Below are 21530 nucleotides of genomic sequence, written 5' to 3' on the forward strand. Positions count from 1 at the left end.
GCGACAAACTTTAACTCATTCACAACTTCCCCTACAAAATCTGGCTCGGAACTCGTAACTACACGCGAACAACTTAATACAGACTGTAAATTTGTGCAAGGAAATTAATATCTCGCCTAACGTTTTGTTTTAGCGGAATTTTCTGGTATTCTTCTTTAACTTTTACCTTTTAGATGAAAAGTTAAGTGTGGACGTTTTTAATATTAGAAAGATAATATTGTTATAAGAATAAGAGTAATTTTTGTGATAAATCTCAATTATTATTAACGATTGTTGTATATGAAGCCGGTCGTGGCGCAAGGACAAAAGCGCCCGACTGTAAGCGCGACGGGTAGTGGGTTCGATTTGAGGAAATTTAATATTTAATATTTTTATTTCTTCACTCTAATGTCGAGGCAAAGTGCGGCGTTAAGTTCCACCACTCAACAGTCAATGCCTTCAGAATTCAGCTACAAAAAATCTAATATTCTAACAAAAGTGTCTTTTTTTTAGTTACAAAGGTAACAAATAGTATTCATTGGTAAAAAAAAGTCCTCTTTGATAGGATAATTCCGTTTGTACAAGTAGATACATTAAAAAGATTCCTATAGATATATAATAGATTCCCACAGATATATTATTTGTTAATAATATATGCCTTTACATTTAAAGGTATAGGGTACGAACGACGTATAAATACAGCTAAGGTTGTGCGTTAGTTAAGGCTGGATAATTTGCATATATGTACATATAAATATATGTACCCTATAGATATATCTATCTATTTTTGACCACGTACTTTTCATCCTTAACTCCTTTAAATATCTAGTAAATCATGGGAAGCTATTTAATCTATATTTTTATTTTATTTACCTTTTTAATTGTCTCGTGTATCTCCGAGTGCCAGTTCATCCAAGCAAATTTCGATAACAACATTTAAGACTATTTAAGCATGACCGAGATTCAAAGTTACTACCATCGCTTAGACTCAATCAAGTGTTCGCCACTACGCCACATAGGATTTAACTTACATTTTATCATTTATTTACTAGTTGCTATTTTTTCTGCTATTGTGTGAAAGAATTATCTAAATATAACATATCTACAAATTACCTTTATATTGAAAACTTAATTAACGACATCTGGCATTCCATATAATTATATAAACAATAGACATTTAATATTTAATGAAAATTCAAACCTTACTCAAGCTGAATATTCATTGTGTGCCAAAGGAACATCCTCTCGAAAGATGGCGCTCGTAAAATGTTAAAATGTAAATGGAAAATTTACGTTTTAGTTTCTAGTATAATATAATATTAATCTTTTGGCGTTAATATAAATAAATAATTTAGAATTACCTGTTCTTGTATGTAGAAGAAATCCGATATAACAATAATAACGCCATCTGCAGGACCAATACTGTTCAAAGCCGCCGTGAAAGCCTCCAGAATGTGTGAAAATGTCCAACTTCATAGCATTTCGTTCTTGATTCTTGATGCATACGTAAGATGACACTATTACAAATGCGTCACTTCCAATATCGTTGTCCCAGAAATAATTGATTTCATTTATCAATTGACCTCAACATACTTACAAATTAAACTTCCCAATATGACTCACATCATCACACACAGACTGACAGATCAAAGTTTGAAAATATATTGTTATTTTAATACAGATTTTTATATATATATTTGTATAAGTAGATATTTTATTTAAAATTTTAATAACAAACTCCACAGCACCGGTAGACTGCATAGCACAAACTGTTGACAGTGAGTAAACTATCTCGGGCTCAATATCTGAATCACTTTTCTCTTGGCGGGAACGAATGCACTTTCATCGGACCTCTCGCTCGCTCTTACAGACATCCTCATATACCTGTCTCCTCGGTGTCGATTAAAGCAAAACCATTACAGTGAGAACAAAAAAGGGTCCCCTTTGAGCAAATCGTAATATATCATCATTTTGACGTGGTGAGCGAGGGTCTTCGAAATAGTTCGCTTTTGTCCGAGACCATAAGATTTATTGAGTAACGGTTGCAGTTTGGTGAAGGCTGATGTTCGAAGTTGTTAGCGTCGTCCTGCATTTGTTGGTATACGCAGGTGATAATAACGCGTCAACTCTATAGAAACTTAGAAGCAAGTATTGAGATCTGTCCGAAATGTTTATTAAATATACATAATTAAATATACGTATAAATAACTCTTATTGAAAAAATATTGGTAAATAGTAATTCTCAATAAGCAGTCGGTAATAGCATTCCTCGTAAAATTAAAACTAAACATAAGCTATTATAACTTTAAAATTTATATAACTTTAAAATTTTACTTAAATATGTGTAACTTAAATATGTCTTTCATAAAAAAGTCAGCAATAACATTCATACATTTTTTTTTATTTAATGCAACAAAATTGATTTTTTTATTGGAATGTTAGATCTGTAGAAGTATCCGAATCCTACCTTACTGTAGATTATATGACAAGAACCAGATAGAAATTGGGATGTTACCCACAAGGCCACAACGCATTCATGGAATGTGTATAAAACCAGATAAATGAAAAAAAAACCACTCAAGTGCGAGTCGGACGCGCTCCCTGAGGGTTCCGTACAAATTTCAGCGCAAATTTTTGAGTAGGTACCATTAGGTAGGTAGGTAACATACGTTCTAGTACATCACGACTTTAAATAAAACATATTTTAAAACGAAAAAACTTTTTTTTAATATTCATATCAACAAATTTATAAAAAATATTTAATTTCTATGACTTAAAAAGCATGTGAATATACTCGTAAATCTAAGCCGATTTTATGGTTAGAGTAAGCAAAAGTAAGCACCATAAGGCACCCAACCACACGAATTTAAGCCATATATCAAACTAGCAACAATAGATTAGTCGGCAGCTGACTGTTGTAAAACAAGTTATTTAAATAGGTATGAAACTAAAGCTATATTTTAGTTTTTATTTTGTATTTGTATACTATATACAAAAAAATAACGTATATTAACACCGTCGTGACAAAGTTAAATAAATAAACGATGTAAACACGTTCTAATAAAAAAAAACCTTAGAAAAGCCATCTTTATGATTAAATTTCTAAATACTATATTTCCTAAACCTATCATGTTAAAAGTAGAAGTTAACTGTCTAAATTATATCGCTCAATTATTAAAAAAATAATAATAATTTTTATATTTAAAAGATCAAGTGTTGACTTAGGTGTCCACGGCAAGATTACTCTGGGTTCGATTCCCACTCGAGGAAAATGAAATATTTATTTTCACTTCATTTCTTCACTCTAGGCACGCACGGCGTTGAGTTCCGCCATTCATTATATAATGCCTTCAGAGTTCCGCGAAAATATGGAGTGTATCCCTCTGCCTACCCTGCTATGTACGGGATACAGCGTGAAGGTCATTCGATTTGATTTCTAGGATCACTTTGATGTCCATCTGTCCATCTATTAAAACCTCGTTATCCGTTGAAGTACCTACAGAAAACAGTAAGCTAACTCAACGCAATCATGTAATACGAGCAGTTATTCAAAGTTTTTGATGCATTTTGTGTGAAATTTGCAACTTAATTAAAACCTAGAAGGTACTTCCCGTGGACATTACAAACCTATATTTGTAGTTTTGTTTTTTTAACCTCACGCTGTATCCCACACATTAAGGCAGTCAGAGGGAACCTGGCAGCCTAGTAGTAAGACACTGTGTTTACATTAACATCATGGGTCCAGCTTTTTCCTGTTGAGGTACGGAATCATAGACAAGCTGATTACTAATTGGCTTTAATTAAATATTTTACTCCTTAATCTATATATATAAAATCGAAAGGTCACTCACTCATCACGAAATCTCAGAAACTACAAGTGCTAGGAGTCTCAAATTTTGCATAGGAGTTACTTATAGGACGTAGGTGCTCGCTTAGACTAGAAATATTACTAGACTTAGAATTTGCAATATTCGACTTCTAAGGGGTTGTTTTTGGGGTCGAAAGTTTGTATGAAACTTCGTTATACTACAAATGCTAGGAGTCTCAAATTTTGCATAGACGTCACTAGGACGTAGTCATGGAGACAGAAATTAATAATAACATAGTTCACGCGGGTGTAACCGCGAGCGGGCCGCTAGTAGGTTTATATTTATATTAAAATTATTATTTATTATTTAGGGGAATTATATTAATTATCGCAGTATATAAATAAATTTCTTTTTTACTTAACTGACCATTGACACGCGCGGATGAAAATTAATTGTTATTATTATAATAACTTTTAACATTATTTTAATAATATATTCTATATTTGTTTTAATTTTATATGAAATATACAGGTTTTATTATTATCTTAACGACTTTTAGTATCGGTGCAGTTATTTAGGTAGGTGGTCTACATCGCCCTCAACTTGCGTAATAACTTGTGGTTGAAGCGTCATTTAATTACCACATATATCTAATTACTAATATATTTTCAGAGTTTATTTAAAAATCAAATATTTAACTTCAATCTTTAAATCTCATGGGGATCTATGTCCAGCAGTGGACAAAAGATGGATGTTGATGATGATGATGATGAATCTTTAAATGTCAAATTAATAATTTATTCTATCGATAAATTTTATATCACAAATATATTTGAGACTGTACTCTAAAGTGTACTCTGGAAGGTACGTTGACTCTGTCATTTACAGTTTAAGTTATTTTTAGTGGACGAATTAGTCCCAGTGATATAAGTATCCATTATCATTGAAGGGAATCTTAAGTAATTTTGTATAAAGAGTACTGACAAGCATTTTAGCTACTGGTATATATTTTAACCTATTATCTTGTGTTAGTTTACTATCAGAGACCCGGTATGTCCTTATCGTGAGCACACAAAGAAATCACTCAAGTCAAAATGTAGCACACAAATAAATAAAGTCATTACCAAATTAACGACATTCAGGTGAACAAAAAAGCATTTAGTAAACAAATCTTTAACCGTGCGGTCGCCTTAGTGTTTGGTGTATGTGAAAACACGATATATTCGAAGAAGTGTACTAACATAAGTGGGGGGTACTTTAAGAATGTCTACCACATCTCCATCCCCACCACATAGCGTACAATCAAATGAGGAGTCAAGTGATTCCATTTCGTCTGAATTTTCTGAGGTAAACGCGAATCCAAATTGTGAATCGTTCGAAATTGCTCAAAAAAATTTTTACAAAGTAAATTCCTTAACATCTCATGGGGTGGAAGATATCCTTTCTGAGGGATTAAACTACAGCACTCAAGATAATTCGTTCCAAGATTGTAAAGTGGAAGTCCTTTCCACGATCTCAAGTTCATTTGTACAAGATTATAATTCAAGAGATTCTACAGGGTTCAGTATACAGGATATACTTGGGCTGCAACAGTCTTACAATGCAAATAATTCACAGGAAGAATCACAGCCAAGATTCGAATATCAAATTCCTCATTATGACAACATCAGTAACAGTTCTAATAACAACTATGGATCTGGAGCAGAGGAAGCTGTGTCAGATCAATGTATTGGCAAAACTGGCATATTTACCACCGAATCAGAAATTGGAAACCAAGATATTTATCATAGAAATTATTCAACTAGTGAACTTGTGCGATGTCATCAGAGAAGTGATTTAGACAACGATGTTGTCAAAAATCCTGAAAGAGAATTAAATATACACGAATCGAGTTTTCCTAGTCAGGTAAAATATTTTTGTAGCAATTTTCAACCTTATTGTTATCATTATACAACTTACGATAAGCTTTCATTAGAACAAGAACGTCACTCAAATGTGATTTACCGCAGAATAACCGGATTTATAATGACAATTTAATTTCGTGATAGACAATAGCAATTAAAAAATAGGCTGAATTTATTTTATTATATACTTAAGTGTACTTGGAGCAGCACGTTTCTCATTTTCAATTTATAAAGCTATGTTGTGGTTTTTCAGAGTTCCACATGGTGTGATAAACCATCATCTATAATAAACAATCAAATATTCAGCACGACTTCTTCCATTTCTAACGGTAAATATTTAAATCTACTAATTTTATTTTCCTTTTATATCTTTTTTTTATTTAATAATAATATAATCTTTTTCCAGACATGTCTACAGATTCTTCCACGTATCCAAAAGGATTCACAAAACGAGCAAGGACGGCATATACGAGTTCGCAATTAGTCGAATTAGAAAATGAATTCCACCAAAACCGCTATCTTTGCCGTCCAAGGCGTATAGAATTGGCCAATTATTTGCAACTATCAGAGCGACAAATTAAAATATGGTTTCAGAATAGACGAATGAAATATAAAAAGGACAACAAGCATAACAAGCCAAGTTCTTCAGTTGACGACAGCAATACTTCTACTAATTCAAAAGAACTTTCATCAAGTCAAGATCATAAAATGAGTCATGGTAGAAGCTGTGGTGGGCACGACCGTCATAGAAGATTACTTACAGATAGCCATAGCGCTCACCATAAAATTTACTTGTCGTCCAACGAGACACTCTCACGGCCACCAGAATATCCTTCAGGCAGTCCACTAAAATCCGTGATAAAAGGGCCTCAAAGTACAATTGAACTGCCGGCCTATACGCCTAACCTATCTTATTCGTCATACTACGGAACCGGAGCAACTAGGAATGCTTACTCACCGATATCCGAGGTTTATCGATATGGTACCGATGAATCACTACAGCCAAGTGCGCATACATTGTCAGCGCTCCCCTCAGATAGTTATGTACCAAACGGCGTCAATTTGAAATTAACAGAGGATATTTCACGTTACTCATCAGGTTCTACTTATTACAACCCACTTTCTAGTGGTGTTATGTTGCATACTTCCACCACCGACGCCTATGGGTACAACTCGACAGTGCCAACAATGAACGCACCTACTTATGAAGAGAGTAACTTGCATTCACGAATGAATATCTCACTGCCGCAAGAATCTTACTTTCCTTATTTAACAACTGAAACACCTAGTCAACATTCTACTGCAAGCACTAGCAAATATTCATCTTATATTTCTCTGTAATATATTGTTTTTTTTTTTTATTTTTTACCTATTTTATTACTTTAATTAATGATAATAATTGTTTTTATATGTGAAAATGTTTATATTTTAATGATTAATAAAAAATATTTTTGCAAGGAAATAAATGATTCTATTAAATGTTATATAAATATGTAATAAGTTTCTATTAAATGTTAAAATTATATAAATATGTAATAAGTAACGTTTATAAAATACAATAAAAGGCTGAAATTAAATTTTAGTTATTTATTTTATATTTAATAAATAGTTTAAACTAAACTTAAAACTTAACACAACATTGACAACATTTTAAGTTGACAATTATAAATATATAAAAAAATCTTAATTAATAAGTACTTACAAATAATAAATAAAATATTTTTAGTCGCTTGGAATTTTACATTGAGCAAGACTCATTTACTAATGTATATAAGTAATATTCAATTTCAATAACGACGTTAACTATAACGACTGGTAGCATAAATACTTGTATGACATAACTAATATCTTACTGCATTTGTTATAAGTAGTTGATTCCTAGCAATATACTATGATTTTCTATTTTTACACTTTTCACTTGAATGTCGGAATTTTCACTGAAACTTAAGGTGAAATGGGTTCGTATATTATTTTATTATCAATGAATACTGTAGTAACTGATTCCTTAGGAGGTTCCTCAAAACATATATCCCGTGGTAGACATTCATCTACGATATTCATTAAATTACCCATCATCTCATCATCTAGAGTGACATATCCATTTTCATCCGAATTCTTCTCTATATATGATTCAATTAAATTTAATCTTTCACATACGGTTTCTGGTGAAGTTTCCGACAACGGTGAATCTAAGTTATATTCTTCACTTTTTTTCTCGCTTAAACGACGACGATTTTGGAACCATATTTTAATGGATCTTTCGTTTATAGTTAATTTTTTCATCAATTCAATCCTTTCTTCAAAATGAACGTAAGGTTTCGTTTTAAACACTTCTTCAAGAGCTATGATTTGTTCAGTTGTAAAAATTGTACGCCGACGTTTTCGTTTCAAAATTACTTTAACAGGTGCTTTTCGTGAATCTGTAAATACAATATAATTGTAATAACGTGTATATGAAAATAGGTACATTACAAATATCATTAAGCCGTTATTATCACTTAAATACTTACACGACTGTGATATTTGCGGATAACGTCTCATGTAAGGGATGTTGCCCACCCTATTTGTTCCCATGGGTACACTATTGTAAAATTCTTCATATGAGAAGCTCTGTAAACATTAAAATACAATATTAACAATTATAAATAATAATAATTGTAATATTTATTTAAGTTTGAACTGAAAAATAAATTACCTGATCTGTATTATACCTTACAATACACTTTGGAATGTTAGAAACACATCTTTGCTCGAACATACTGTTTTGGTGGTACTGTTTAACTCTTATATTCGTATTTAAGCTGTGCGGCGTCATCGTGTTTGGAAATTCCTAAAAAAAATATTAATATGAATGTTAGCCTTATATTATATTAATATGAACAATTAAAACATGCGCAATATGAAAAAATACAAATACGCAGTAGTGGCCTTTGGTTCCGCCACTGCGGCGTTGAGATCCGCTAATCAACACGCAATGCCACCAAAATTGCAGAAAGAGGGTAACGCAATTTTTGTAATGAGAACGGTGTGTCTTAGTAGGTTCCCAGGTTCCCTCTGCCCACAGCGTGAAATAAAAAAAATACTTACTTTAAAATGAACTTGTCGATTCAACTCCAGCATTAAAGAATTATTATTTTCACTGAAAATCACTGAATCATTACTAAAATTATTTTGAAAATTATTTAGATCACACGGGAACATGTTGTCTATATATTTTCACTTTATTAAATGAATGTAAATATAATATTTTCAACCCTTATATACAAGTAGCAGGTAATTATATACCCTTTCCAGGGTAATCCTTTTATTTTTCTCCTGCCTTATTAAGTAATTGGTATTTTTAATTACTTTGTTTACACTTTTAATGTTTTTACTATATAATGCAGCTACCTGTACCGCTAGTTACTTATAATGATAATAATTAAATGATATATTCTTTATTTCTAAAATTGTCTACGTTGCGGATATTGTATAGAATACTATATATACGGCTCTATTGAGCCTAGCCTAGATATCGATATCGAAAGATCGATATCGATAAGAAAGTAATGTCGTTATTGTAGTTCAGTATATTTAACAAGATATTATTTTATAATATAAAAAAATCAGCTTCACGCTTTATCCCGCATACAGCAGGATAGGCAGAGGCTAGTGTTAAGACACTCCGATCCCCACTTTCCGCCGAATTCTGGAAGAAATGAAAATATTTTAATGTTTCATTTTGTCGAGTGGTAATCGAATCCACAACTGACCTCAAATATTATTAATAATAATAATAATACTTAACAATATTATTAATAGATACATATAGAAAAAGAATTCAAGTAAAAAGAACGAATATTTATAATATTTATTGTCTGTGCCAAAGTAATTATTTTAACTCAAATACATGAGAATTTTGAGGGTAAACTTAAAAGAAACTGATAAAATTTAAATCCATAGCGTTGTAACAGTAGTCGATGTATTCCGTTCGAGCCTTGTTTGTTCATCAAACCATCAAGTTTTAGACATATTGAACGTATCCCAAAATGTTTCAAAACATGCTGATGACTACTTTAACACCTTTGTCCGACACCAATGAGGTAAATTCATAAAATATATTAATTTAAATTGTATTTTTATACTTTTTTCCATAATATATATTTCTTATACTAGTACGTACGTTTTAACATAACGCTTATTTCTTTAATAACAGAATGTTTCAATTGCAGGTAAATCAATGGCAAAATCGACCATTTATGAACAGTTGGCCAGAACCAAGTCATCAAAAATGCTATAGAGGTATGTTTTCATATATTAGAACTTCTTAAACAAATATCTAATATTAAAAGGCTTAATAGTAAAACTTGGGAAATACAACATTGAAATATATTTTAAAAATGTTTATTATAAAAATCTAGTTATTATTACAAAGCACGTGGTATGCACGTGCGCAATTCTGTTATTTCTACATATTAAATTGCAAATAAAATTTGATTTTAGGCCGTCGTGGCACATCGGCACAAGGGTGTCAATGTAATGCGACGGTTGTGAGTTCGATTCCCACTCGAGGAAGTGAAATATTTATTTACGTTTATATTTCCGTTTCTTCGCTCTGGTGCTGAGGCAAAGCGCTGCGTTGAGTTCTGGCACTCAACACGCAATGCCTTCAGAATTCGGCAGAAAGTGAGGAACGCCGTGTCATAAGACAAGGTTCCCTCTGCCTACCCTGCTGTGTGCGGGATACAGCGTGAAGCTGTTTTTTTTTTTCAATTTGATATTACTTAATTACTAACAAATTATACAATTTCTTGTAATCTTTTCTCACGTAACTATATTGATTGACAAAATGATTATAATAAAATGGTCAGACACTTGTGTTTCGCATCAAGAAAAATAAATAAGTATAACTTGTAGATTTTTTTTTTTATTTTAAGTTGCATTTCGCATATAATAGACTGAGAAGAGGGAACCTAATGTTGTACCTAATGTAAAGACCCATTGTTCTCCACGTTCAGCATAATTTTATAAACTATTATTATTGTGTATTTAATTCCCCTAAAGCTTTTTTTAACTATTAAAATAGTTTATTTTTCTTATTTTTTTATATTCTTTTCTTATTTCTAGAACCTTCCATAACCAAGACAATTAAAAAGAGAAACAAGCGTAATCGAACTTCATATACAACTGAACAGCTTAAGATTCTAGAACGTACTTTTGCTAGAACTAAATATATAAATACAGAACATCGCAAAGAGCTAGCGGAATCATTAAATATTGGCGAAAAATGTATCAAAGTGTGGTTTCAAAATAGAAGAATGAAAGAAAAAAGGGAATCCTCGGAGTCAAGTTGCGATTCATCCAGTGACTATGTTGAACCAATTACACCTCCACCTGCCAATCCTACTCCATCATACGAAGAGTATATCGTCCCTGGTCATTATAACACAGTTCGCAACCAAGAAACAGAAACCTACTATCAGTACACAGATAACACTAAGGAAATGTCCCAACTTCATGCGTATTATCAAAATTATAACGCAGATTTAAATACAGATTATAATATAAATGCATTTGCTAGTGAAAATTTTAGAAACGATACTAATATATATCCCACACAGTATTATCCTACTGAGGCTGTATATACAAGTTCATACGTCAACTTAGATGAATATCAGCAACCAAAAGAGCAACCAAATTGGTCAACCGATGCATTTGATTTGAACTTTTTATAATCGCATACTTAAATATTTAATATATAACGTAGAATGTATGTTAGTAGATATATGAAATATGTACGTTTATAAAATATACTACTATTCAGTAGGTAACCTCCTTTTTATAAATAAGTTATTTTTTATGAATTAATGTTATTTTTAAGTTAACATAAGTATATTAAAATCTATATATAATAAGTTAAATTATTCGTTATGTTATATTTCGTGATATTTTAAACAACTGCCGACTTCTTAGTTATTTCTACTACACAGAAAATGCTATTCTATCTTTATTTTTTGATTCTTATTTATTGTATTTGTTTTTTGTAACAATTCTTTACAAGCTGTGTTTCAATGAACTTATTTTTACTAATACATTTATTATTACTAGGTTAATATAAAAAATATGAATTTTATATTAAAATTTAATATAAAGGAGTTATGTATAAATAAAATATAATTTTAAGAAATAGTACTTAAATAAATATTTACCTACTCTAATATGTCAATAAATAATGTTGTTTTACTATTTTAACCCTGAAATTGAATAAAATTTGAAATTTGAGACGCTGGCCACTCAACACGCAATGCCTCCAGAATTCGAAAGTGGGGAACGGAGTGTCTTAACACTAAGTTAACACTGAGTGCTTATAAGGGATTTGAAATACTCCCGTAAATAATACCTAAAATTTAAACTTGCTAGTATAATGTACTTTGCAACAAAAAAAATCAGCTCAAAATTTCAGCTTTCCTAAAATGACGCAGTTCTCGGGGCCCTGGAATCTTAGTCTATATGACTTTTTTAAAATATGTTTTTTCAATACAAGTGCGTAGGGGAATGTGGGACTAACGGGGGCATCAAGGTAAAAAGGCAATAAAAATTAACAAACATATTTATTCATTAAAACTAATCACATTCATTTTATTGCTTACTAGCGGACCCGGACGCGGATACGCCTGCTTAAAATATAAGAATATAATTTCTATAGAAATATAATTTCAATCTAGATGAAATGCTAAAAGTGACTATTATATTTATTTACATAAGGATGAATATCAAAATGACGCGGTAACGAACGCGGTCGCGTAGCGACGACGGTTGTTATTAACATGGCAGAATAAATTGCATGTCAAATTAGAAAGTATTTTAATTTATTAGTATATATGTGTAATGTAATATTATATAGCCTATAGCACTTCTGAAGAATGCAGGTTTCATACAAAACAAAAACAAAGTAAATCGATCCAGTAGATCCAGAGATCTTAGCGTTCAAACAAACAAACAAACTTTTCCGCTTTATTATATTAGTATAGATTAAATTATCAAAATGTCGAAATAACTATTCGAATAATATTTGACTCCCCATTATATCTAACACATTGAATGAAATCAAAATAAACTCCATGTTTTATTTTTGGTTAAAGCGTTATACAGTGGAATAGCTAGTAATTTTTTGTTTTTATTGTAGACTAGTGGACCCGGACGCGGCTACGCCTGCTTGAACTATAAGACTATTTATTAAATATTATATAATATATTTATTTTTATAAGGATGAATATCAAACTATAAGTTCATTTTGGGTGACGTTTTCTTATAACAACAAAGAAACCTTGCAAACCGGTGCTTAGCAACGACGGTTGTTATTAACATGGCAGGATAAACTGCATGTCAAATTAGAAAGTATTTTAATTTATTAGTAGATATGTGTAATGTAATATTATATAGCCTATAGCACTTCTGAAGAATGCAGCTTTCATACAAAACAAAAACATAGTAAATCGGACCAGTAGATCCAGAGATCTTAGCGTTCAAACAAACAAACAAACAAACAAACAAATTATGTACGGTGGCAGCGTAGGTTCCAAAAAAAACCGATTTTACTTAAAAATATTTTATTAAAATTAACTTATTATTACAAAAGGTGAGACTTGCTCAAAGTCGGACACAAGAATGATTTTTATTTCTATGTTTAATTTTAATTTTAATTACAACTGCAGGTGCGGGGATTCAAATAACAATTCCAAGATTTAAGAGAATTGTGCAATGTATTAATTGGAAATGAAATTATGGGTAATGTTGGGGGACATGTTCTGGGTGGTCCTAGGTCAGCGATTCCCGGGTTGTGTGGGAACGTAACACCTCCCTCCTGAAGAACAGCACCTATTCGGTGTCCTTGGATCTCGAATAGTGCTGGAGAATGTGCTCTAGTGGATCTCGAGCGCTGGTCTCTCCCTTTGAAGAATTCCCTTCACTCGATGGCTTCGGCTTTTCATTTTTCTTAAGTTTCATAAAATAATTTCATAAAATGGAACTGTGGTATGATAAAGACTATTAGATAGATATTTTCGAAATAGGTTGCTGTGCGGAAAATTTCTTAGTTGCCTCGAAAATTTCAGTTTTTTTGTGTTATTTCAGAATTTCCTTGTAGGTTTTAGTTAACAATAAGATCATATAGGTATGATTCACCGATCTTCGGGCATTCAGCCTCTATGTAGGTACATAAAATCTTTTTCGTGAATTGCTAGGAAGGGGTGAGAGGAATAAAAGATGTGGCGATTTATTTTAGGTACAGAGTACAAATGATTCAGGAACATTCTTAGGGAAAACAATTGGAAACTTGAAAATTAAAATAATATCTTTAGCATTATAATAATAACCTACCTTTATTACGTCAAAATAGTATCTAAAACTAATATCTAAAGGTTCATTTTTCTTATATAATGTATTTAATTTGCTTAACATATCTTGATACATACTAAAAGTGAAAATAGAATGATAATTACGTTTGGCACGAATGTTGCCTCCTAAAATTAAAAATATTTGAGTTATATGTGTAAAAGTTATAAAATTTGGTTTTCAATTCCGTATTAATATTCGTTATGAATAATTATTCATTATTTTTCTAGTAAGTTAATGGCTCTATCATACTTTATGGCGTCCGTGTAGTCGAGATTTCCCGAAATACTTTTCATTACAGACCCTTATAGATCAATGAGTCCTCTCTTAACACGATTAAACTCAAAAGTTTTCAGCTGCATTGCATTTGGAAAAGGAAAGCGTTTTATTCTTTAAAATCGGATCAATATTATTTATCTGTAATTTAACAAAGTCTAAACTATTACGAATTTTTCTTAAATCTACACGTTACTAAAATTAATTTCCTCCGCTAGGGTCAAGGTCATTAACAGGATCGTCAGTCTGTGACAATCGAGCACTATTAGGTACTCTTTTTAGCCTCGTTTTTGCAACAGGTAATCGTTTTTTCTTTGTATAAATGTGTATTGGTAAATCAGCTAAAACATTATCGTGAGTAAAACGAGAGGCTAGTTTTTGTCGAGATGATTTAGGGTTTCGTATGAATATCTGTTGGTCGGGTAAGTAAATAGTCTCAGGTTCTCTATTTTTATTTAAATTTTCAATAATTTGGGTTCGTTGGTGTAAAGAAGATTCGTTAATAATGTCATAAACATTTTTCATTCGGTCGCGATGATCGCTTATATATAATTGTAATAATTGTTCTGTCAGGTCAATGTCTACGGGATCACGGGGGTCGAAATGTCCAGTTATTATATCTAAAGGTCGACATTTTGTGAAACTATGAATAGAACTATTGTAAGCTAGGAGAGCATAAGGCATGAGATTAATAACTGATTCTCCATTTTGGTTTAATTTTAATATTCTTAAGTGTTCTAATAATGTGGAATGGAGCCGTTCTACTATTCCATTTTCATTAGGCGAACAAGGTAAAATCTTATGGTGAATAATTTTATGTAGTCTAAGGAACTCTAAAAATAATTGGTTTGAAAATTCAGGACCTCTATCGGTTACGACCGTCAAGGGCACACCGTGATGAGTGAAAAACATTAATAACCCTTGTACAACACTAATCGCAGTAGCATCCCTTAAATGATAAGCTTGTGCGTATTTTGAAAATGCGTCAATTATTGTTAAATATTTTTGATTTTCCACACTAAATAAATCTAAATGAACTATGGTGAAAGGTTTAGTTGGGGGAGGAACAATTTGAAATTTTTGCTTAATAGGATTACGGTCATACTTCGCTTGTCCGCAGATAGAACATTCATTAATATATTTCGTAACCTGTTCCTTTAATTTTGGCCAAAAGTATCGTTTCGATAACGAGAGATAACTTTCATTTATTCCGCGATGGTTCGTTTTACCTTCATGATAGTTTTTAATTATTTCTTGTTGTTTTAAATAATCTTTTACATTTTCTAAATTATTTTTACAAAGGAGAAGGTTCATTGAAGAATTTTTAAAGTTATTTTGAATTATTGGGATTATTTTATACATACCTAATGGGGGATTAATTAAAATACCAGTTTTTACCTTGGGATTTATATATTCTTTTACCGCGTATACTACGTCTTTTTCTAGATTTGAACTTGAAATTGAAATAGTAGTTTTTATATAATTTTCAAATATTTTCGATACCACAGGTCTACTTTTAATATCGCCAACTATGTTAAAAATAATCTGCCTATGAAATTTATTTAAGGGGTCGTCAGTTATGGGAATTTCTAAAATAGGGTTTTCTGAGTCTGTATGTACGGTTGCTGTGTTTGAATTCGAAGGGGATTTTTCTGAGCAATTTACTGCAATTGAATTCGCTTCTTCATTATGAATCTCTATACGGGATAAAGCGTCGGCATTGCAATTATATTTACCCTGCTTATATATTACAGAAAAATCATATTCACTTAATTTTAACCTCCATCGAGTCAGTCGGGAATTGGGTTCTTTAATATTCATAATCCACTGAAGGGGTCTATGGTCAGTCATAATTTTAAATTTTCTTCCAAATAAATAGGGGCGGAAATACTTCGTAGCCCAAACTATCGCTAATAATTCCTTCTCAATTGTGCTATAATTAATTTCGCTCGTGTTTAAAGTTCTAGATGCATATGCAATGGGTTTATCTGAACCAATAGGTCCTTGCGAAAGTACAGCGCCTATAGCTAAATTCGAAGCGTCCGTAGTCAGTATAAAGTCCTTAGAAAAGTCGGGGTATTGTAAGATGGGATCGTTAATCAATAATTTTTTACATTTTTCGAAACAATCTGTATAATCTTGATTTAAAATAATTTTTGAACCCTTTTTTAAACATTGAGTGAGTGGTTTTATAATCTTTGCAAAGTTGGGAATAAATTTTCTATAATAACCTACGAGTCCTAAAAATCGTTTTATCTCGGTACTCGTTTTCGGAATGGGATAATTTTGAATAGCAGATATCTTGTCGGGATTTGGTTTTATTCCGTCGCATGTAATAATATGACCTAAATATGCTGTTTCTTTTTTTAAAAATTCCGACTTACTCATTTGTATTCTAAAATTTGACTCGCGTAATCTATCAAAGACTTTTCCTAAATTTTCTATGTGTTCTTGAAGTGAAGTGCTAAAAACTATTATGTCATCTAAATATACTAAGCATATTTTATTTTGTAAACCACGTAAGACATTATCCATGACCCTTTGAAAGGTCGAGGGTGCGTTTTTTAAGCCCATGGGCATTCTTAAAAACTCGAAATGCCCATGCTCCACATTAAAAGCAGTTTTAGAAATATCAGCGGGGTTCATCTCAATTTGGTGGAACCCGCTAGCAAGGTCTAATGTACTGAAATATTGACAATTACCTAATTTATCCAAAATATCCGATATATTCGGTATAGGATACTTATCGTCAATCGTTTTTTCATTAACTTTACGAAAATCTATGACAATGCGCCACTTAGTTTTTCCTGAAGCGTCGCTTTTCTTTGGAACGATCCATATGGGAGAGCTCCAAGCTGAGTCTGAGGGTCTAATAATTCCTTGATCTAACATGCTCTGAATTTGTTCCCTGACTTCCTGTCTATGTATAAAAGGATACCTATAGCTTTTAGTATATACGGGTATTTCATCTGTCGTTTTAATCGAATGCTTAATTGTATTGCTAAACGTTAAGGTTTCGCCTTCTAAATAAAATATATCCGAATAACGACCACAAAGCGTTTCTAAATTAATTCTTTCTTCCTCGTTTAAAGGGCTAGTCCGTAAACGGGAGAGAACATCCTTTTCGCGTTCTATCATTCGCTCGGTATACTTATATTCAATATGATTCAATTCCGCCTGGATAGGTTTGTCGATAGAAAAAATTATGTCGTTGCGTGTGGGGTTATAAATTTCTAAAATAGCTCTGTTATTTTTCGCGCAAGTTAAACATTCTTTTATAATACAACTAGAGATTACTTGTTCTGGGATAAAAATTTCACCTTCACGAATATTAATTGGTAATTTTACTAATTTCGAGGTACCTGCCGGTATAATATTTTCGTACAAATTTAAATTACACGAATTATAAATTTCAATAGGGTTGCACGCGTTTGAAGTAACAAATAATTTTCTTTTATAATCGATAGTCGCTTCCCATTTATCTAATAAATCCGTACCGATTAAACCGTCAAAATAATTATGGAACTTATATATAAAAAATGTAATGCTATCTTTACTATTAAATTCAGGAAAACTGGGAATTGTTACGGAATACTTATGTCTACTTACAGCGTGTACGTTACTTACTTCGAAAGGATCATATTTTAAAGAAAATTTATTAAAATATTTTTCTACTGCATCTGGACTTATAAAAGATTGATTCGCGCCGGTATCGATAAGTAATTTTAGAGGGGGATTTTTAATCTGAATATAGGGAAGTTGACGTTGAGTTTGGAGATTAAGTTCTATTTTGGTTTGTCTAAAATTTTGAGTTTCTGAAAATCCTCTTTATTAAGGGCTGATGACGAAGGTTCCTCTACAATTTGTTCGCAATTTTGAGATAATTCTTGGGGTAGTTCGCTACTATAATATGGATTTGCGTAATAATAATGGTCGTAATTATAATATTCATTATCGTCATAATAATCATAATAGTCATAGTACTGGTCATAAAGGTCACTGTCGTGGAAATTCATTTCCCTTGTTTTAAAATAATTCGACGGTGGTGGGTTTCCGTGCTTACTCCAATCATGTCCTGGAATATGTCTAGTAGGTGGTAAATTTCTAGGTACAAAATTACTAACACCGCTCATAGGACGAGGTGCCTGAGAGTTCGAGTTAAATTGTGGGGGTGCATTACGTGGGATAATTCTAAATGCATTATGGGGATTATAATTTGGGGGTTGTGCTCTAAATATTTGTTGAGTACGAGTTGGGCCTAAGTGTTGTCTATGAAATGTCTGTTGTGGGTTAGTTATAAAATTATTACGAAGTGGATAATTAGCATGAAAATGTGGCTTAAGCTGTGGAATGTGGTTATTAAAATTATTTACCTTAAAAGACTGAGAAGAAAAGTTCTGGGGGTGCTTTGTCCTGTCGGGTTCATTTCGAGCCTGTAAATACATAGTATTTAATTCGTCTTGAACGAATTCTAACGCTTTTTCTATGGTTTCCGGCCTCATGCATCGTATGCGTGAGCCTAAGGGGTCCTTTAAACCTCTTAAAAACGCTTGCAAAGTTAATTTCTGATATAAAATTCTTTTAGCTTCTATTGTAGTACCAATTTCCTCATGCAATGTAATATATGTCATTATTGTACTAAATAAATTTTGGCAACGTTCATAAAATTCCTGAGGGGTATTAGATCCCTGTGTTAAAAGAGAGAGATCATTGTACAACGCAGTTTCATCGCGTTGATCTGAAAAATTATTAATTAGCGACTTACGAATGCCACTCCAGTCTGATGGAATACCACTTGTATTTATTAAGCGTGCCGCTGAGCCTGTTACTTTATTTAAAATGCCATTTGCAAGAGCAATACTAACTAAATTATTTTCGGGATTATTACTAATAAATTCCTGTACCAATTGATCGCATAAACTAATAAATCTGGGTAAAACATTTGAATTTCCGTCAAATTCGGGCACTAGGCGTAAAGCTTTAAAAATGTTATCTAATTCAGACATTTTAATTTAATTATATTTTATTTAATTATATAATAAAAAAATTAACTACTTTATAATAATAATTGCTAAACCTATATATCTTAGATTACCAAAAAAGGAAATTTAAGAACCGCGTTTTATTCGTATTAAACCTAAATTAATATTAAAAAATCTCCAATTGCCACAAAAGGGAAACGGAAAAAAGGAAACTTAAAAATACGGGTAAGCAATCACTAGAAAGATTCTAATGTACTTACTGGGTTAAATCTGTTTTCTCTGGTGCATCAATGTCTGGATACTCCTGCGCCGCCTCGTAGATTCTGGATACTCGTGCTGGTGCTTGAGAGCCACCCGGGTGGTCCGCGGAGACGTTAAATTCGATATTCCCGAATTTTAAGTTACGTTGCTCGCGACCCGGCCCGCGAGTATCCTACCGACTGCGCCAATTATGTACGGTGGCAGCGTAGGTTCCAAAAAAAACCGATTTTACTTAAAAATATTTTATTAAAATTAACTTATTATTACAAAAGGTGAGACTTGCTCAAAGTCGGACACAAGAATGATTTTTATTTCTAAGTTTAATTTTAATTTTAATTACAACTGCAGGTGCGGGGATTCAAATAACAATTCCAAGATTTAAGAGAATTGTGCAATGTATTAATTGGAAATGAAATTATGGGTAATGTTGGGGGACATGTTCTGGGTGGTCCTAGGTCAGCGATTCCCGGGTTGTGTGGGAACGTAACAAACAAACAAACAAACAAACAAACAAACAAACAAACAAACAAACAAACAAACAAACAAACAAACAAACAAACAAACAAACTCTTCCGCTTTATTATATTAGTATAGATAGGCAAGCATTTGTCCGCTGTCTCACCTGGTGGTAAGTGACGATGCGAACGATGGTGGAGCATGCTTGCCTAGGTAGTGCCTATTCACTCGTTCTTTAAAGAGGGCCAGGTTATACTTGTCGGGGAACAGTTCGGCAGGCAGGGAGTTCCACTCCTTAGCCGTTCGCATTAGGAAAGTGGAGGCGAAGCGCTGCGCACGTAAGAAATATTGTGGTTGCATCCTAGGAGCCTGATTAAATCCTGTAATTGTTGAATGGGAGCAGGAGCTTATGACAATTACAACTACAACCTCTAGTAGTATTTTGATTAACTTTATTGCTAGGAGTCATTCTTATTGGTGCAATTGTGGGTGGTGGTGGTGCTTGCAAGTTTATTGGTTTCCAAATTACATTTCCTTGTGTTTCTTCTTTTTTTAGATTATCCTGTTTAGATTATCATAAAATGAACACTTACTTCCTTGCACTGTTGATAATGTAGATGGAACTATAGTATTATTGCACATTTTTGTAAATTGAAAACACTTAATGTATAAACACATGCATGTAATAATTTACAATTTCTTTAGCATCTGTTACAATTTCAGTATTCTTATTACAATTTATACCGATTTTTTTTGTACTGTCCATTTGCTTTTGGTAACATAATATTCATACTTAATACACGTTAATAGCCAAGAAAAACCAAACTAAAAATGACTGAGGAATCGTTTCGAAACATTAATTAACAGCAATTAATTTATTATAACTTCATTCTACAATTAACTAATTATAATAGAAGTTATTATCAATACATTACCGATGGTTGAACATACCTAGTTGGTAAAGTTTAAAATTAAATCAATTTATTAAATTATAAACTTAACATATAGATTTTTAATATAAATAATCAGCTTTTTTCTAATAACAGAGAAGGCAGTAGGATCCGAGTGATATATTAAATTCGCCAAATTTCCAAAATATTGTGTATTTATTAGGTGAGCGCCGAGCTTTGAATAATGAGCATGAAAATGAGATCTTTTCAGCTTCATCTTTAGCTGTTTTAATTCGTGAAACAGCTTACTCTGTAATTTATATTACTATCTATTACATTAAGTACCGAATTCAAAACACAGAGTAAAATAATATCACAGCGAATAAACATTTAAAATCATACAAACTACTACAAGAAAACACTTAGAGATATTTATGTTTAGAAATCATTTCGAAACGTTAAATAATTCGAAATGCTAATTTATTATAAATTTATTGTATCATTTGCTAATTATGTTAGCAGTAGTTATTTAGTTCATTATCGATGTGACATGAAGCATGTGGAACCAGGGTCTTGGTTTCTTGTGTCCAGAAGGAAAT

General features: G+C 32.0%; 3 protein-coding genes and 1 long non-coding RNA gene across 9 annotated transcripts in view; 2 read left to right on the forward strand and 2 right to left on the reverse strand.

Annotated features, from left to right (window-relative positions):
- Positions 1–1759, reverse strand: part of LOC146540014 (uncharacterized) — a 28053-nt gene extending 26294 nt beyond the window's left edge. The window contains exon 1 of the long non-coding RNA XR_014879480.1: positions 1341–1759. This is a non-coding gene — a long non-coding RNA (uncharacterized LOC146540014). The remainder of the gene's footprint in view (positions 1–1340) is intronic.
- A 2962-nt stretch (positions 1760–4721) lies between these two features.
- Positions 4722–7222, forward strand: LOC146540015 (uncharacterized). Its single transcript, XM_085207571.1, has 3 exons — positions 4722–5693; positions 5946–6021; positions 6099–7222. The coding sequence occupies exons 1-3, from the start codon at positions 5052–5054 to the stop codon at positions 7031–7033; spliced, it is 1653 nt and encodes a 550-aa protein (XP_085063697.1). The 5' UTR covers positions 4722–5051; the 3' UTR covers positions 7034–7222.
- Positions 7223–7344: 122 nt separating this feature from the next.
- Positions 7345–9184, reverse strand: LOC146540016 (uncharacterized). Of its 6 annotated transcripts, none has more exons than XM_085207964.1 (5): positions 9083–9184; positions 8780–8831; positions 8388–8522; positions 8203–8302; positions 7345–8112 (listed from the first exon to the last, which is right to left on the reverse strand). In XM_085207964.1, the coding sequence occupies exons 2-5, from the start codon at positions 8810–8812 to the stop codon at positions 7637–7639; spliced, it is 744 nt and encodes a 247-aa protein (XP_085064090.1). In that variant the 5' UTR covers positions 8813–8831; positions 9083–9184; the 3' UTR covers positions 7345–7636. The 6 variants fall into 6 exon arrangements, with proteins under 6 accessions (XP_085064090.1, XP_085064089.1, XP_085064088.1 ...); XM_085207963.1 differs by having other exon boundaries at positions 8978–9182; XM_085207962.1 differs by having other exon boundaries at positions 8947–9182.
- Positions 9185–9601: 417 nt separating this feature from the next.
- LOC146540017 (uncharacterized) lies at positions 9602–11866 on the forward strand. The gene is made up of 3 exons (XM_085207967.1): positions 9602–9774; positions 9904–9973; positions 10799–11866. Exons 1-3 carry the CDS (start codon positions 9721–9723, stop codon positions 11404–11406), a joined length of 732 nt encoding a protein of 243 aa, XP_085064093.1. The 5' UTR covers positions 9602–9720; the 3' UTR covers positions 11407–11866.
- The last annotated feature ends 9664 nt before the right edge of the window (positions 11867–21530 follow it).

Source organism: Heliconius melpomene, chromosome 3, assembly GCF_056956725.1.
Source record: "Heliconius melpomene rosina isolate 202511_hmr_F chromosome 3, ASM5695672v1, whole genome shotgun sequence".
NCBI classification, from domain to species: Eukaryota; Metazoa; Arthropoda; class Insecta; order Lepidoptera; family Nymphalidae; genus Heliconius; species Heliconius melpomene.

Coding starts and splice junctions, on each gene's coding strand:
- LOC146540015 (XM_085207571.1), top strand. CDS start 5,052: ATGTCTACCACATCTCCATCCCCACCACATAGCGTACAATCAAATGAG. Junction 5,694..5,945: donor AATCGAGTTTTCCTAGTCAG/GTAAAATATTTT, acceptor GTGGTTTTTCAG/AGTTCCACATGGTGTGATAA. Junction 6,022..6,098: donor GACTTCTTCCATTTCTAACG/GTAAATATTTAA, acceptor ATCTTTTTCCAG/ACATGTCTACAGATTCTTCC.
- LOC146540016 (XM_085207961.1), bottom strand. CDS start 8,893: ATGTTCCCGTGTGATCTAAATAATTTTCAAAATAATTTTAGTAATGAT. Junction 8,523..8,779: donor ATCGACAAGTTCATTTTAAA/GTAAGTATTTTT, acceptor TATTTTTTTTAG/GAATTTCCAAACACGATGAC. Junction 8,113..8,202: donor TCCGCAAATATCACAGTCGT/GTAAGTATTTAA, acceptor TTGTATTTACAG/ATTCACGAAAAGCACCTGTT.
- LOC146540017 (XM_085207967.1), top strand. CDS start 9,721: ATGTTTCAAAACATGCTGATGACTACTTTAACACCTTTGTCCGACACC. Junction 9,775..9,903: donor CTTTGTCCGACACCAATGAG/GTAAATTCATAA, acceptor TTTCAATTGCAG/GTAAATCAATGGCAAAATCG. Junction 9,974..10,798: donor TCATCAAAAATGCTATAGAG/GTATGTTTTCAT, acceptor TCTTATTTCTAG/AACCTTCCATAACCAAGACA.